This window comes from Chrysochloris asiatica, unplaced genomic scaffold, assembly GCF_000296735.1.
Source record: "Chrysochloris asiatica unplaced genomic scaffold, ChrAsi1.0 scaffold00277, whole genome shotgun sequence".
In the NCBI taxonomy this organism is placed as follows: domain Eukaryota; kingdom Metazoa; phylum Chordata; class Mammalia; order Afrosoricida; family Chrysochloridae; genus Chrysochloris; species Chrysochloris asiatica.
In genome coordinates this window covers 1472895-1489683 of record NW_006408795.1, presented here as the reverse complement: position 1 = coordinate 1489683, position 16789 = coordinate 1472895, and the positions used below count along the sequence as shown (strand labels likewise).

The following is a 16789-nucleotide window of genomic DNA, read 5'->3' as shown; positions in this document are numbered from 1 at the left end:
TGTTAAGTGCTGCGGAGTTAGTTCTGACTCATTGTGACCCCGTATAGGGTTTCTGAGGAGGGGCTGGTGAGCTTGAACCACAAACCTTGCATTTAAAATGACTTTTGCAGTCCAGTGTATTAACCCGGAGTGTCACACCAGGACTCCAAAAAGCTCCTTAGAAGCATGGACTTTGTATGTTTTGGGTTTTTTTTTTTTTGGCTGACTCATTTACAATCTAATTATCATCATCCCCCTACCACAGGGGGAAAAAACATTGAGGAGTCCTGTGGTGTGGCGCTCTGGGTTAATATGCTGGAATGCAAAGTTGGTTTGAACCGCAAGGTCAGTGGTTCAGGCTAACCAGCTGCTCCTAGGAAACCCTATACAGGGTTGGAACCAACTCAACGGCACTTAACACCAACAACATAGAAAAAAAGTTTGTCATACATATTTCTTTTCCTCACATGATCTTTTATTGACATACATAGTTGTTTTAGATGCCTTTTTAAAATACACACACACACACAAAACATGCAGCATGTTGGTTTTTTCCAATGTATTGTGGCACCCCTTGCAGTTCCAATATTATGGATCTACTCCATATTTTTTGTATATGGATAAATGTCTGAGGTAGAATTGCTAGATGAAAATACATGGATTTTTTTTTTTCCTGTTTTCCTTGTATCTTGTAATTGTTTTCTAAGATGTATGTTATCATTGTTCACCGGAAATATATGAGGGGGCTTTAAAAAGTTTGTGGATAAATGCAATAAAAAGGTTATAGAATTTTGCCATAAACTTTTTGAAGCCCCCTTTCAGTGTGAGCCACAGTTGTAGTTTTAAATTTATAGTGACTTAAAAAAAGTAAAAAGAAACCTAAAACTAATATTAATAATACTGGGTCAGTATATCTAAAATATCATATTAACATGCACTCAGTATAAAAATTATCATTGAGATAATTTGCTTTCTGTTTTTCAGTAAAAGAGTAAGTTATGTGCTAAACCTTTTTCCTTGAAAAATTCTGCCAGGGATATTGAAAGGTTTCAGCTTATGGTTAGGTTATATATTGTATAACATCAATGCTTGATTAGATACAAAATGTTAATGCAACTCATCTTGATTCAATTCTTTAACATATATGGAGATCTCTAATGTGCCAGGATGATTTCCTGAACAAATGGATAACTGCAGTATATTTGGAATAATATTTTTGTAGTCACTAAAGTAGTCCTGCTGTGGATGAGCACTGGATAGGCACTGGACTGCTAACAGTAAGATTGGCAGTTCAAACCCTGCTGATCTTGCGGTTCAAACCGACTTTCAGTCCAGCACATTAATCCACAGCACCACACCAGGACTCCAGTGACAATAATAGCTAATGTAATTGGACTTTTCCTAGGTTAGATCCAGTGGTAAATGCTTTATGTGCACTATGTATTCTTTTGTTTAATCCAGTCATTGGTATTATAAAGTGTAGGTACTGACATTGTTTTTATTTTTTCATGGGAGCAAACCAAGGTACAGAGAAGTGAAGTTACTTGCCTCAGGTTACACAGTTCATAAGTCTCAAAGACAGGGCCTGAACACCAGAGTTTTAACTTACAAGTCTATGCTTCTAACTAGTGATGGAGTGACTTTGCCTTTCTACTGGAGATGTTAGGAAGACATTCTGTTATAACTCCATTTTCCACATGTTTATTTGCTGATTATATCTGTGCTCTGTCACTTTAGCACAGCTATGAGGAAGGGTCATCAGCATGGAAGTTGGTTCAGAGGCACAGAAGTGAAGAAACTGTGGTAAGACAGATATATGTATTTGTACATTTTGGCAAACATAACCAGCCACATACTTTCCGTTCATGTTTCCTTGCTCTCTTAGTACCATTTTACTAGAGTAATGATTATTTCTTTTAGACACTAAACATTAATATGAAGGAAGAGAAGAAATTTTAATATGCAATTTGAATTCGCACTCATTTGAAAGTCCTAGGTCATATACCATTTTAGGAGGTAGTATCTGATCAAGAACTGATGGTATTGACAGAAGAGGTCCAAGCTGCACTGAAGGCGTTGACGAAAAACAAGGCTCCACGATTTCATGGAATACCGGTTGAAAAGTTTCATCAAACTAATACAGCACCGGAAGCACTCAATCATCTATGCCAAGAAATTTAGAAGAGATCAATATTTGTGCCCATTCCAAAGAAAGGTGATCTAACAGAATGAAGAAACTATCCAACTATCATATCGCACACAGTAAAATTTTTCTGAATATCATTCAAAAACAGTTGCAATAGTACATTGACAGGGAACTGCCAGAAATTCAGCCAGATTTAGAAGATGTTATGGGATCAGGATATCACTGCCAATTTCGAATGAATCTTGGCTGAAAGCTGAGAATCCCAGAAAGATGTTTACTTGTGTCTTGTTGACAATGTATACAAAGGTATTCAACTTTGTGGATCATAACAAGTTGTGGATAACATTGCAAAGGATGGGAATTCTGGAGCACTTAATTGTGCTCATGTGGAACCTGTACATCAACCAACAGGTAATTGTTTAAACAAACAAAGGGAATTACTAATTGGTTTAAAATTAGGAAAGGTGTGCATCAGGATTGTATCCTTTCACCATATATGGGCCCACGATCAACATCATCCCTCTGGCAGTATTATGAGGATTAAACCAGGCCATGTATATGAAAAATATTCTATTAACTGCAAATTGGAGTGCTGGTGGCACTGTAGGATAAGCACTTGACTGCTAACCACAAGGTTGGAAGTTCTACCCTGGCGCACATCTTTACTGATTTTAAATCATTCAGTACCCCCTTGCTCTGTTTCAATGACTGCCTTTTGGTCTATGTACAGGTTCCTCATGAGCACAGTTAAGTGTTCTAGAATACTCTTTCTTTGCAATGTTATCTATCGTTTGTTATCATCTGCATAATCAATAAAGCACAAGTACAGATCTTTCTGATATCCTCTGCTTTCAACCAAAATCTGTCTGGTTTCAGCAGTGATATCTCTTGTTACATGTCTTCTTCAGAATTCGACCTGAATTTCTGGCAGCTCCTTGTCGATGCAGTGCTATAACCATTGTTGAATTATCTTCAGGAAAATTTTCTTGCAAGTGATATTAATGATGTAATTTGATGGTTTTTCCATCCATTGGGTTACCTTTCTTTGGAATGGGCACAAATATAGATCTCTTCAAATCAGTTAGCCAGGTAGCTGCGTTCCAGATTTCTTGGTATAGATATGTGAGCACTTCCAGCACTGCATCAATTTGTTGAAGTATTTCAGTCTGTATTTCATCAATTTCTGGAACCTTGTTTTTCACTAATGCCTTCAGTGCAGTTTGGACTTCTTTCTTTAGTACCATAAATTCGTGGTCATATGCTACTTCTTGAAATGATTGGTTACCACCCAATTCTTTTTTGTACAGAGACTCTGTATTCCTTCCATCTTCTTTTGATGCTGCCTATGTTATTAAGTTTTTTTCCCCCTTGAAATAATTTAATATTGGAGTTTATTCTTGTTAAGTGTCACCAAGTGGGTTCTGATTCATTGTGACTCTGTATTGGGTTTTCAAGGAGTGACTGGTGAGTTTGAACCGCCACCCTTGCAGTTCAAACTGACTTGCAGTCCAGTGCTTATCTTACAGTGCCACACCAGGTCTCCTAGAGTCTTGAATTCTTTTCTTCTGTTTGAACTTGAGAAATGCTGAGCATGTTCTTCCCTTTTGGGAAATTTCTTTGCACATTTCATTATAATACATGACTTTGTGTTCTTCAGCTGCCCTTTGGAATTTTCTGTTCCTTCATCATTTCTTCTAGTCACTTTATCTTCTCTGTGTTTAAGAGCAAGTTTGAGTATCTTTTGAAGGCCACTTTGGTCTTTTATTTCTTTCTTGTCTTTTAATGACCTTTTGCTTTCTTCATGTATGATGTTCTTGATGTCATCACACATCTATTCTGGTCTTCAGTCCTTAGTATCTAGTACATAAAATCTGTTTATGAGATGGATCTAGTTTCACCTTAAATAAGGTGACCTTTGTCCTTGGCTCCTGAGAAAGAAATCCTGGAGTTACTGGGATGCCTTGTTCTGGGACTTCCAGGCCACACTGAGGATTTGTGCTGGCTAATGGGGGCTAGTCAGACTCACGTAGGAGCCGGGTATCACCCAGTCTCAGGAGAAGTGATTTAACCTCTGGATTCTGTGAGTTGTTCCAGAGAATCATCAAACCCAAAGAGATAGTAGGAGCCAGCAGATCAGAAAGTAAGGGTGTCGTATGGGCTTCCAAGCTTGTGGTTGGCATCCTGAAGGGGTAGTGGGAAACTTGCTCCAAATTGCTGAACACCAGATGAGAAGATTGGGATGTTGTATGGACTCCTCAAACTTATGACTGGTGTTGGCCTATTTGACAGTCAGAAGCACAGCATCCTTTGAAGTTTGTGAGCTCTGATCTAGCTCTGGGCAGAGAGAGAGAGCCACATAGTGACTGATGACAGGATGGAGAGGTGGATTCATGCCGATTCTGATTCATAGCGACTGTGCAAGAAAGGATGGAGCTCTCTACTTACGGCACTGTCCTGGAATTGTTTTTGACTGCGTCTCCTAGTTTGGTTCTAGTTCTGCAAAGGAAGCCCAGGTGTCTGTCCTCCACTCCATTGTATTCTCATCCCCGTGCTGAGTGCCTGCCGCACAGTAGATGTTATGCCCATATTTGCTGAGTGAATGAATTCTTTCTGAATCCTGGCTGCACTTAGGGCATGATGAAGACAGGGAGTTTGATTATGAACAAGTAGTGGGATGCTGCTTGTTGTTATTGTTAAGTGCCATCGAGTCGGTTCTGACCCATAGCGACCCTGTATAGGGTTTCCGAGGGTGTAAATCTTTACGGGAGTAGAAAGCCTCATCTTTCTCCCACGGAGCAGCTGGTAGTTTTGAACCGCTGACCTTAAGGTTCGCAGCCCTAGTTGTTTAAAAATCCTGCACAGTAGTCTATTTCTTCTCTCCTTATTAGTAAGCAGGCATTGCATGTAGTGATGCATTGTAGTGTATGTCATTCAGAACAACAGAATGGTTTGGTTTGACAGTGTGCTAAAAGAACCTTTCTATGGGGCAACTTTTTCTAGTATTCATTCAATGTATCCCCTCCTCCCAGTAATATCGGCAGCAATTATGATCAGTAATAAGTCTCTCACTGCAGCAGGTCTTTCCTAGAAGAAGTTTGTGTCGAGAGGGTCAGAACTGAATCTCCTGGTGTAGGAAGCAATCAGACTTCTCTGTGGCATAATGACTCTAAAAAAAAATTTTTTTATGGCATTGTTTGCTTCACTCAATTTTACTAGATTCTAGGGTTAAAAGGTTGCACTTTGAATTGGTAAATGGCCAAATTAAAAACCTGATGAACCTCTTTTGTAATATCTACATCTGTGTGTTCATCTCTTCTTGTATTACTTACCAGGCTCAGTGTACTTCAGCCACACTGACTAGTCCTCTTCCGGATCTTTCCCTGATTTTGCTTTCCTTCCTGTATCCCCATGTTGGTGGACAGCATTGATAGCTCCTTAGCTTTTACACCTGCAAACCTTGGGGGCTAGTTTCCTTCTTATCATTAAGTCCGAATTACCATCTTTTCACTTTTGGATTCTTACAGTGGCCTCTTCATTAGGTTCTGCTTTCTAGCCTTGCCCCTTCTATATCCCAAATCCATCCCTACCTGAATTATCCCTTTCACAGTCCTGTTTATTGGTCTTCCATCACCTCCAGGATTAAAGTACTGTGTGGTGTGTTTGGAATGTGAACAGTAGCTGATGGGGAGCTACTTTGAACTCTATGTGAATTGAAAGGGGTGAGAGGTAAGGGAACACAATAGAAGTAGTGAATGCCTAGACTGAGGAAATTACAGTGAAGATAGAGACAAGGGGAGAAGCAGAGGACATATGCTGGAGTGGAATTCTCAGGTGGGGAGCTAGCCTAGGAGCATCCCCACTATTTTGGATTGTGTGATCTGCAGATGCTATATCCTATTTCATGAGAGAGCAGATGGCTAAGTGAAGGAACAAAATTGAGGGCAAGTGTGAGTATTCCCACTGTATATTTCATTTCTGTTACCCTCTCAATCTAAAAACCCTTCCTGTGTGTTTCCTTTGTTTTCCTGGAAAAGTTCCTACTCATCCTTTAAGGTCCACACCAACATTTCTTTCAGATTAGCTGTAAAGCCTTTTCCAGACCTCCAAGGCAAGACTGAGCATCTCTGCCATTGTGCAACTACCAGATTTAGTGGATTCTTCTGTTTTTACCCCCAGATTATAAATGATAAAATTCAGTCTCGGAATGATTAAGTGATTAGGCCAAGAGCACACTGATGTAAGCAGCAAAGCCAAGATTTGAAAAACTGTCTGCAAAGTCTGTGTAGTTCTCCACTCCATAGTGTTTCTACTCTGAAATAAAAAGGAAAAAGACATGGATGAGTAATATCTTTAAACTAGAAGACCCCCCAGTTGAAATGTAGTCATGTGAAATTTGGTAGTTCCGACAGGACTGGCATTTCTATTTTGGAATACTATTCTTTATATCTGGCCTTAACAGTGTAGACCAGATGAACATCACCCAGTGGGGAATATATATTCATGGATGAGAAATGTAATGTATGGACAGATTGCTACTAGTTTGGAACTTCTTTGTGTAACTTTTGTTTTTGCGTCATAAGAATTATGTTGTTAATTGCTGTCAAGTTGGATTCTGTCATGTCCGAGGAGCGGCTGGTGGGTTTGAACCACTGGCCTTATGGTTGTTGTCAGGTGCCATTGAGTCGGAACCGACTCATAGCGACCCCATGCACAGCAGAACGAAACAATGTCCGATCCTGGGCCAACCTCACTACCGCTGCCACACTTGAGTCCATCAATGATGCCACCTGGCTGATCCATCTCGTTAGGGGTCTTCCTCTTTTACTCTGACCCTCCACCCTACCCAGCATGACATCCTTCTCCAACGATTGTTTCCTCCGGACAATATGTCCAAAGTAGGAGAGACGAAGCTTAGCCATTCTGGCCTCCAAGGAGCACTCTGGCAGCACTTCTTCCAAAACAGATCTATTGGTTCTTTTGGTAGTCCATGGCACTTTCAGTATTCTCCTCCAACACCACAACTCAAAGGCATCAATTCTTCTATGATCCTCCTTATTCACTGTCCAGCTTTCGCATCCATATGAGGCTATTGAAAACACAATGGCCTGGGTCAGGTGCACCTTAGTCCTCAAGCTGACATCTCTGCTCTTCAATACTTTAAAAAGTTCCTGTGCAGCAGATTTGCCCAGTGCAATACATCGTCTGATCTCTTGACTGCTACTTCTGCGAGTGTTGATAGTTGATCCAAGAAGAATGAAGTCCTTGACAACTTCAATCTTTTCTCCATTGATAAGAATGTTGTTTATTGGTCCAGTGGTGAGGATTTTTGTTTTCTTGACATTGAGATGTAATCCATATCGAAGGCTGTGCTGTTTATCTTCATAAGTAAATGTTTCAAGTCCTCTTCACTTTCAGTGATCAAGGTTGTATCATCTGCATATCGCAGGTTGTTAATGAGTCTTCCTCTAATCCTGATGCCACGTTTTTCTTCATAGAACCCAGCTTCTCGTATTATTTGCTCAGCATACAGGTTGAATAAGTATAGTGGAAGAATACAACCCTGTCTCACACCTTTCCCAATTTTAAAACATTCAGTGTTCCCATGTTCTGTTCGAACAACTGCTTCTTGGTCTAGGTACAGATTTCTCAGAAGTACACGTAAGTGTTCTGGAATACTCATACTTCTCAATGTTGTCCATAGCTTGTCATGATCCACACAATCGAAAGCCTTTGCATAGTCAATAAAGCACAGGTAAACATCCTTCTGATATTCTCTGCTTTCAGCCAAGATCCATCGGACATCAGCAATGATATCTCTCGTTCCACGGCCTCTTCTGAATCCAGCTTGAACCTCTGGAAGTTCTCTGTCAATGTATGATTGTAGCCGTTTCTGTATTACCTTTAGCAAAACTTTGCTCGCTTGAGATATCCGATGATTTCCACATTCCGTTGGGTCACCTCTCTTTGGAATGGGCATAAACATTGATCTCTTCCAATCAGTCGGCCAGACAGTTGACTTCCAAATTTGTTGGCAAAGATGAATAACTGCCTCCTGTGCTGCCTCACTTTCCTGAAAGATTTCAATTTTTATTCCATCAATTCCTGGTGCCTTGTTCTTTGCCATTTCTTTCAATGCACTTTGGACTTCCTCTCTGAGTATCATTGGCTCTTGTTCATATGGTATCTCTTGAAATGGTTGAACATCAACTATTTTCTTTTGGTACAATGACTCTCTGCAATTGGCCTTGTGGTTAGCATTTCCAAAATAAGGATATTATTTTAACCAATTTTTTTTTTAAATCATGCTTCTAATTAGCAAAGTTTTAAATTAAACTCAGTTTAATTTAATGTAAGAATTTGAATAAGGTTACGTTTTATACATTAAAAATTTTTTTCGTTGGCAACAACATGTGAATCTAAGAAAAAAATATATGCATCTTTCCACACTGTTTATTTGCTAGGTGCAATTTAATATTTAAATGTTTTCCTTACATGTTTGATTTTTACCTTCAGGAAACTGAAAAGGAAGACATTGATTTAGAACATGCAGGAGCTGATGAATATGCAGCCAGTTTTGAAGATGATTTTGAAGTATGCATAAAACTAATTTTTTCTCAGCTTAAAAATCTTTTAGTCTAAAATCAGGTTATGTATAATAATCTAAGCCTTTTTTCTCTCTTTTTGTTACCTTTGATATTCAATATCTATTTGATTGTGTGCAACTATTACCTACAAAAAGATTGCTGTGCTGTGCCTCTGCCCACGCTTAACAATGTGATGTCATTAAATGAATCGATGTTTTCACCCATATTTAAGTGCACTACATTCAAACATACATACATAAATATACAAGGAGGCTTCAAAAAGTCTGTGGAAAAATGGAATTGAAAGATAACAGAATTTTTCCTTGAACATTTTAAAGCCCTCTGTACTTATGTACATTTATATACACATGCACATTTATAAAAAAATCTCACATTCTTAACAGAAATATGTTTGCTCATTATTGCTACTAATAACTGTTAGTGTGATTTTTATTGTGTGGCTCATTTTTAGAGGAAAAAAAAATGGAGCAGTTTTTCTAAATCTATAATTTAAAGACATTAAAACCAGTGTACTGTAAAACTCAAAAATGAGCATTTTGCCTGTTTTAGGTTACAAATTTTGTAATATTTTGTCTAGTACTATGTGTTGTTGTTGTTGTTAAGTGCCGTTGATTTGGTTCTGACCCATAATGACACTGCATAGGGTTTCCAAGGAGCGGCTGGTGAGCTTAAACCACCGACCTTGCAGTTCAAACTGCCTTTGCATTCCAGCACATTAACCCACAGTGCCACACCAGCTACTATGTGACTAACATGTAAAGTCTATATATCTTAAAGTATCCTGCACACACTATTATTCTTTACAGGACTATGAAGATGATTTTGAGATTTGTGATGGAGATGATGATGATATTGATAGCAGTAATGAGCATGAACCCAAAGAAAAAATTGAAGAACTTCCTCCAGCCAGAAAAAAAGAGATACAAGAAATTCAAAAAGCCATTAATGAAGAAAATGAAAGGATTGGTGAATTGTCTTTGAAACGACTTCAGAAGCAAGGTCCAATGGAATATGAAGGGGAACCAAGGACAGGTATATAACTAAATATTAATCATTTGTCTGTGCTCTTATGAAACTGTGGGCACTAAGACCTTGGAGACCTTCTCTGCAGACAGACTCGCTCTAATTCAGCAGGTGGATAAATGAGAGTTTTATATATTCATGGTTATGCTTTGTGTCTAACACATACAAGTCACTAAGTAAATATTTATTGTTGGTATGTTAAGGATTATTTTGCATATGAAAACAAGTTGTATTTAGCTTTTATGATCAGTTCCTAAGAGTACTAAAAGTGTGTGTTATTGTTGTGTTAGTTATTTGTGCCATTTGATGGATTTCAATTCATAGCGATCCCATGTGATACAGCAGAGCTGCCCCATTGAGTTTCTTGGCTCTCAGCTTTACAGAGCAGGTTGTCAAGTCTTTCTCCCATGGGGCTGCTGTGTGGGTTCAAACCACCAATCTTTGTTTAGCAGCTGAGCACTTAACTTCTGGACCACCAAGACCTAGGAGGACTTACATAGGCTATCATCAATGCTCACTAATGTTCATTTTCGCTTGTATTATCAGTCTCTCTCTCACACTGTGAGTGGACCATTGTTGAGTTTCCATAAAGGAATAGCCATTGTTGGCAGCCAGAGGAGGGTTAGAAACGTAAAGGCAGCATGTAAGAGCTCGTCTTGTGACATGTTAAAAGTACACCTTGGGACAGCATTTTCCTAAAGATTGAAAATATAGCTAACAGTGTGTTTTACAATGAATGCCTCTAACGACATCCTTCTTTGCCAGTGATTTTCTCTATGAAATTAGAAATATATTGCTTCAAAAAAATCTTTGCATATGGATACAGTGAAGGTACTTGTAAAAATAGGACTAAATCTTTTTAAATCACCTAAAGGGAGAACTATGACAGTTTGGTAAAAAATTAGCATAAAAAAGTTAGCACTAGAGATAAAATAGCTACAATATGAAAAATATTAAAAAATATTCTATGTTAAAATAAACCATCTAGTAGAATGTCAGTCATGAATAATTATGTCAATTATTACTAGTGATCACAGTTACTAATTTATATAATAATAAAACTGAATGTTTATCATCATCATATTTTGTTTCTGCTACAGAGGTAGTAAAACTTTGGTGGGAAGTGTTGACCTATGGATTGCTCTTCAAATTTAAAGCTAAGAAAATGTCTTTTAAGCCAGGATACCTGTCCGGGATGGTAGCATCTAGTAAGGATCCACACTTCTTTTGTCTGTATTTGCTGGCTGAGATTCTTCAACTGGTTTCAGTGATTTTTCACTACTTAGTAGCAAAGTACACAGGGAGGTTCTCATTACCTCCAACAAATAGGATTGACATGACAGCATTTGAAGCTTGCCTGTTCTTTAGCTGCTGAGAAATTTGTAAAAAGTTGCTTTAAGTTCTCAGTTTTCTTAGCATATCTCTGAATAACCTGTTTTCATTATTCAGTTCCAACATTTTTCTTTGCCAAGATGCATATCCTTGGTATGTTGCTGTAAGCTAAGCACTGGACTGCTAACTAAAAGGTTGGTGGTTCAAACCTGCCAGCTGCTCCTTGGAAACCCTATAACAGGGTGGCTATGAGTCGGAATTGACACAATGGCACTTAAGAACCTCAATGTATCCTTAATAGCAAGATTCACAAGATTAGAATTTACAACCCCAGACCTAAGATAATACTTTTGGGTATATTTTAATTTGATGCAATTATTCACTCGGCTTGGAGTCCTGTTGTGGCCCTGTGGGCTAATGCGTCAGACTGCAAAGTCATTTGAACTGCAAGGTTGGTGGTTCAAGCTCACCAGCTGCTCCTTGGAAACCCTATACTGGGTCGCTATGGGTCAGAATTGACTTAATGGCCCTTCACAACAACAACTCTCTCTGTTGTACATCGCTCTGCTCTCCTTAGCGTTGAGCTAGACTAGGCTAACACAGAGTAGTGTTTCATAGTATTGACTGACTCGGGACTCAGACTGTTTTTCAAATCCTGGCTCTATCACTTGTTGGCTGTGTGACCTGGGGAATTTAGTTAACATCTCTGTGCCTCAGTTTTCTTATATGTATAATAAGTATAAGGTTTTCCTTAGGGTTGCTGTGAGGCTTAGTTAAATAAGTTAATATGTGTAAAGCGCTTAAGAGCGTGCCAGGCGTATGCTAAGCACCAGTAGATGCTAAAAATGATGATTATTACCACCCTGTCGTCTAGTAGGCCACAGAGAGAGTATTCATATTCTTTATCCTGCCTGACGCCTCTAAGCATAATACTCTTATTTAGTATAAAATGCTTGCTTTCTTTAATGATTAAGCTATTTGGTTATAAATTGCACTCCTTATCCTTCTCCAGGGCCATAGGAAACCATTTGATAATAACTTTTTCCAGTGCGCTAAAGTTACACCATGGTGTTTGAAAGAGTTCATACACTCTCAAAGGTAAATTGTTTACTTGGTCAGTCGATAGTATTTATTGAGCACTGACTCTTGGCACAGAATTAAATAAGCTTACCGGTTCCCTCATTTTTTTTTAAGGTTTTTATTGTGGATTGAGTGAAAGTTTACAGGGCACATCATCAGTTTCACATTCAACCATTCATATGACTTGTTTCATTAAATTGATTATAATCCCCTCCATACATCATCAGTTAACAGTGTTTCTCTCTATCCTCTTTAGCTTTTTTTTTGGGGTGGGGATGGGGGCGGTTCCCTCATTTTTAATGCTGGAACAATAATATCTCTTAAGAGTGACTTGGTAGTTTGCAGTTGTTGCTGTTAGGTGCCGTCAAGTTGGGTCCGACTCCTGGCGACCCTGTCTAGGGCTTCCGAGATTGTAATCTTTATGGGAATAGAAGGCCTCATCTTTCTCCCATGGAACTGCTGGTGGATTTGAACTGCTGACCTTGTAGTTAGTGGTCCAGTGCTTATCCTACAGCTCCACCAGCATTCCATTTAAAGTTAATAGAAGACTTTTCAAGTACATGACCTGGTTTAATATTCATAATAATACTGTAGGGAAGATATTTCATCAAATGAAAAAAGGAGGTGTGGAGATAAAAGAACTTGTTAAGTCATAAGGCAAGGAATCAGCAGTTTTGGGACCTGAACTCAGCTCCCCTTACATACTTTCCATTGTACAGCACTTCTCTGCTGCATTTGCTTTGTGCATTTGTTGTGAGGCTCACATGAGAGGAGATATGTGAACAAGTTCGGAGGGTATAAAAGATTTGTGAACACATTAAGATGGTTGTTGTTATGTGCCTTAGAGTCAGTTCCAACTCATAGTGACTTGTATTGGGTTTTTGAGAGCGGCTGGTGGATTTTAACTACTAACCTTGTGGTTAGCAGTCCAGCGCTTACCCTGCAGTGCCACACCAGGGCCCTGGTAAGATGGTAGGATTGCATTTTCTGCTTTTGTTAAGTTTGAATAGAAGTTCCAAAGAAATGACAAGATAAAGATGCAATTGAAAACTATATAAACAAATAATTATATGGGTAAATAAATACATGTAGGAAATCACACAAGTGCTGAGTTGAGGAACAAAGTCAGGAGAATACCCTTCAGTGTAGTCTGAAGATACAGTGGATAGAATTGTTCACGGGAGGCTTAAGTCAGTCAGATATAATTAGTTGTCAATCTAATGATGTATTTGGAAACTTTCAAGTCTTCTGATAAGCTTATGATCTGTACTCTTTTGATATATTTTATAATATGTTTAATATTAATTTACACTTGTTTCTACTTTTTAGATATTTTGTATACTCATGTCTCAATTCTCTTTTTAGGATGTAATCTTTTTTTGGAGATGGAGCTAGGGATGTATTCCTAGATATTTCTAAAACTCTTAATGTTATTTTGTTGTTAAGTGCCATTGAGTTTGTTCAGACCCATAGTGATCCTATATAGGGTTTCCTAGGGGCAGCTGGTGAGTTTGAACCGCCGACCTTGCAGTTCAAACCAACCTTGTGGTCAAGTGCTGTCCTACAGTGCCACACCAGGGCTCCTAATAGTGTTGTTGTTGTTAAGTACTGTCAAGTTGGATCCAACTCATAGCATCCCTGTATAGGGTTTTTGAGGAGAGGTTGGTGCACTTGAACTGCCAACTCTGTGGTTCATATTGACTTTGCAGTCCAGCATAAGCAATAGATAATCAGTAAATATTTGCTCTATTACCTGAAAGTTTTAAATAAAATTAGCAGAAACCTGCATCTTACATGAGTGTAGAAGATTTTTAAACTTTGTTATCATTTGTTTCCAGTAAAGAGTTAAAGAGTATAATTGCTACATGGGCTCAGTCAAAAAGTATTGCTACAAAATTATACAAACCTTTATTAAACAAAATTGTCAAAATATTAAGCTATTGTTTCTGGACATATCCTCCATCTAGTCTATGTACTTCTGAAGGTGATATTTCCATCTTTCTAATATTTCCTCAAAGAATTCTTCACTCTTCAATTTACACCATGTCAAAACAGTAGTATTGGCATCTTCAAGGGACTTAAATCGTGTTCCCTTTAAATATTTTCTGAGTCTAGAGAGCAAAAAGAAGTCTGAAGGGAAAAACCTAGCACTGTACGGTGGCTGGGGTTGTTGTTGTGAATTACCATGGAATCAGTTCCGACTCATAGTGACCCTGTACAGGGTTTCCGAGGCTATAAATCTTTATGGGAGCAGAAAGCCTCATCTTTCTTCCGCGAAACAGCTGGTAGTTTCGAACTGCTGACCTTGAGGTTAGCAGCCCAATTTGTAACCACTATGCTACCAGAGTTCCTTGGCTGGGGTAAGGTTTCCGAATGAAATTCTCATGGGACAGCCCTTACTGCCCTGGAATAATGGACTACTACATTCTTGTGAGAGAGAGAAAAAAAAATTCTCGGTGCAGTTTTCCTGGCTCTTTTCTCACCAGTGCGGTTTTCAGTTTTCTTAAAATTAGACTATAATACACGTCATGGACATCCTGTGTCCTCTGAGAAAATGATCCAGATGAGTTCTTTGAAATCCCAAAAACCAGCTACCATAATCTTTGGAGCTGTCCTCTGCCTTGAATTGAACTGGCCCGGCAGATTCCCTCAAAAGCCATTGTTTTGATATTGGACTTTTTTTTTTTTTTTGAAGGCAGCCTTATGAGACTAAGACAAATGTATTAATGAGAAAATTTTTCTGTAGCCACCTACTGATCCAGAGACATGTTTCAACACATTTTGTTTGAGTAAACCAGTGTCTGTCTGAATTGGAACCCTAGTAACCATATTTTTTGTTTTAGTTCTTGTGTATGCTTGTAGCTACATTACTCTTGAGTTTTTGTTTGAAAGAAATATTTCAACATTTCACAGAAATAACATTTTTATTTTGTACAGATTCAAACAATTCCCCTTCCAGAACTCCTGCTTGTGGAATTTTCATGGATTTTGTAACCGCCTCACACCGTCAAAAAAGTAGAAGTCAGGCACTTAAGCAAAAGTAGGTGTATTGGGGAATTTGCCAAGGCTTTTGTGCAGTTTTAATATTATATTAATATGCTTTTTAGAAAATATTACTTTTCATTTTATTTTCATAATTGAATGTTTAGGTATGTTTTAGAAATATGCATTTCATTTCTCTGTGCTTAGGTAGTATGTTAAAAGTGCAAATGAGTGTGCTGCTGTATATTTGATGCTTGACATTTCATATTTATTGTTAAATTGATAGTTCAGTAACATTTTTCCGTGACATACCTTTATTGAACCAAGAGTTACAATCATGCAGTCGCTAAACTGGTGGGCCAGAAATTGCCTATCTAACGAGTGAGCAAACCTATGTGCTATGACATAAACCTCAATGTGATGTCGTTCTCATTTTGGTGCAGCTAGTAGAGTTTAATTTCTAAAATAGCTCTGCAATTGAACATTGTTATGTCTGTCTTCATTTGAGGATGCTGAAGAAATTCACAGTGTTAATAATAAGTGCGTATTTGTATTATGTGTCATTAGGCACTGTGCTCTACGTGAGTTACAGCTTTAATTCCTACAACTCCATTTATAAGTGGGGAAATTGAGAGTCCAGGTCAACATCTAGTTCATGGGAGAATTGTGCTTTGAACCCAGGTCAGCCAGAGCTGAGAATTGAACCCAGGCTCAAAAGCCTTAAGCTTTGAACTGCGGTTAATATAGCCTCATCTTTCTCCCAAGGAGTGGATGGATAGTGGTCTCAAACCACTGACCTTGTGGTTAGCAGTCCAGTGTTTATTGTCCAGCGCCAAGCATGTTGTTTTGTTGTTGTTTTAAGTGCTGTTGAGTCAGTTCATACTCACAGTGATTCTAAATAGGGTTTTGGAAGAATGTCTGGTGGGTGTGATCCACCACCCTTTCAGTTAGTAGTCCAGTGCTTATCCTACGGTGCTTATGTGACAATGCTCTTAAGCATGTTGTTTGTTGTTGTTGTTAAGTGTCATTGAGTTGGTTTTGACTCGTAGCAGCCTTGTATAGGGTTTCCGAGGAACTGTTAGTGTGTTTGAACTGCCGACCTTTTGGTTAGCCTACAGCGCCTCATCAGAACTCCAGTTAATACAATGTATACTATTGAATATACATGTTGTTGTTGTAAGTGCCGTCGAGTCGGTTCCGACCCATAGCGACCCTGTACAGGGTTTCCGAGGGTGTAAATCTTTACGAGAGTAGAAAGCCTCATCTTTCTCCCGTGGAGCGGCTGGTAGTTTCGAACTGCTGACCTTAAGGTTCGCAGCCCAATTCGTAGCCACTACACTATACATACATCCTGTAAAATTGGCAAGACTACATGCAAATCATTGAGATTAGGTGTGGTGCTGTAGGTATGCACTGGACTGCTGACTAAAGTCTGTGGTTCAAACACACCAGCAGCTCCTTGTAAATCCGATACAGAGGCACTATGAATTGAAACCAACTCAATGGCACTTAACAACAGCAACACTGTGGAGTCATTTCCAACTCATGGGGAGCCCATATGAGTCAGAATAGAACTGTGTTCTTTAGGGTTTACAGTGACTTTTCTTCAGAAGCACATCACTAGACTTTTTTCCCAGAGATA

General features: G+C 38.7%; 1 protein-coding gene across 1 annotated transcript in view; it reads left to right on the top strand.

The window, feature by feature from the left end:
* WDR60 (WD repeat domain 60) overlaps nt 1-16789 on the top strand; it is a 120270-nt gene that overhangs the window by 35230 nt on the left and 68251 nt on the right. The window contains 4 exon segments of the mRNA XM_006874433.1: nt 1717-1782; nt 8639-8716; nt 9537-9762; nt 15103-15205. Of these exon segments, the coding sequence (XP_006874495.1) occupies nt 1717-1782; nt 8639-8716; nt 9537-9762; nt 15103-15205 (473 nt within the window).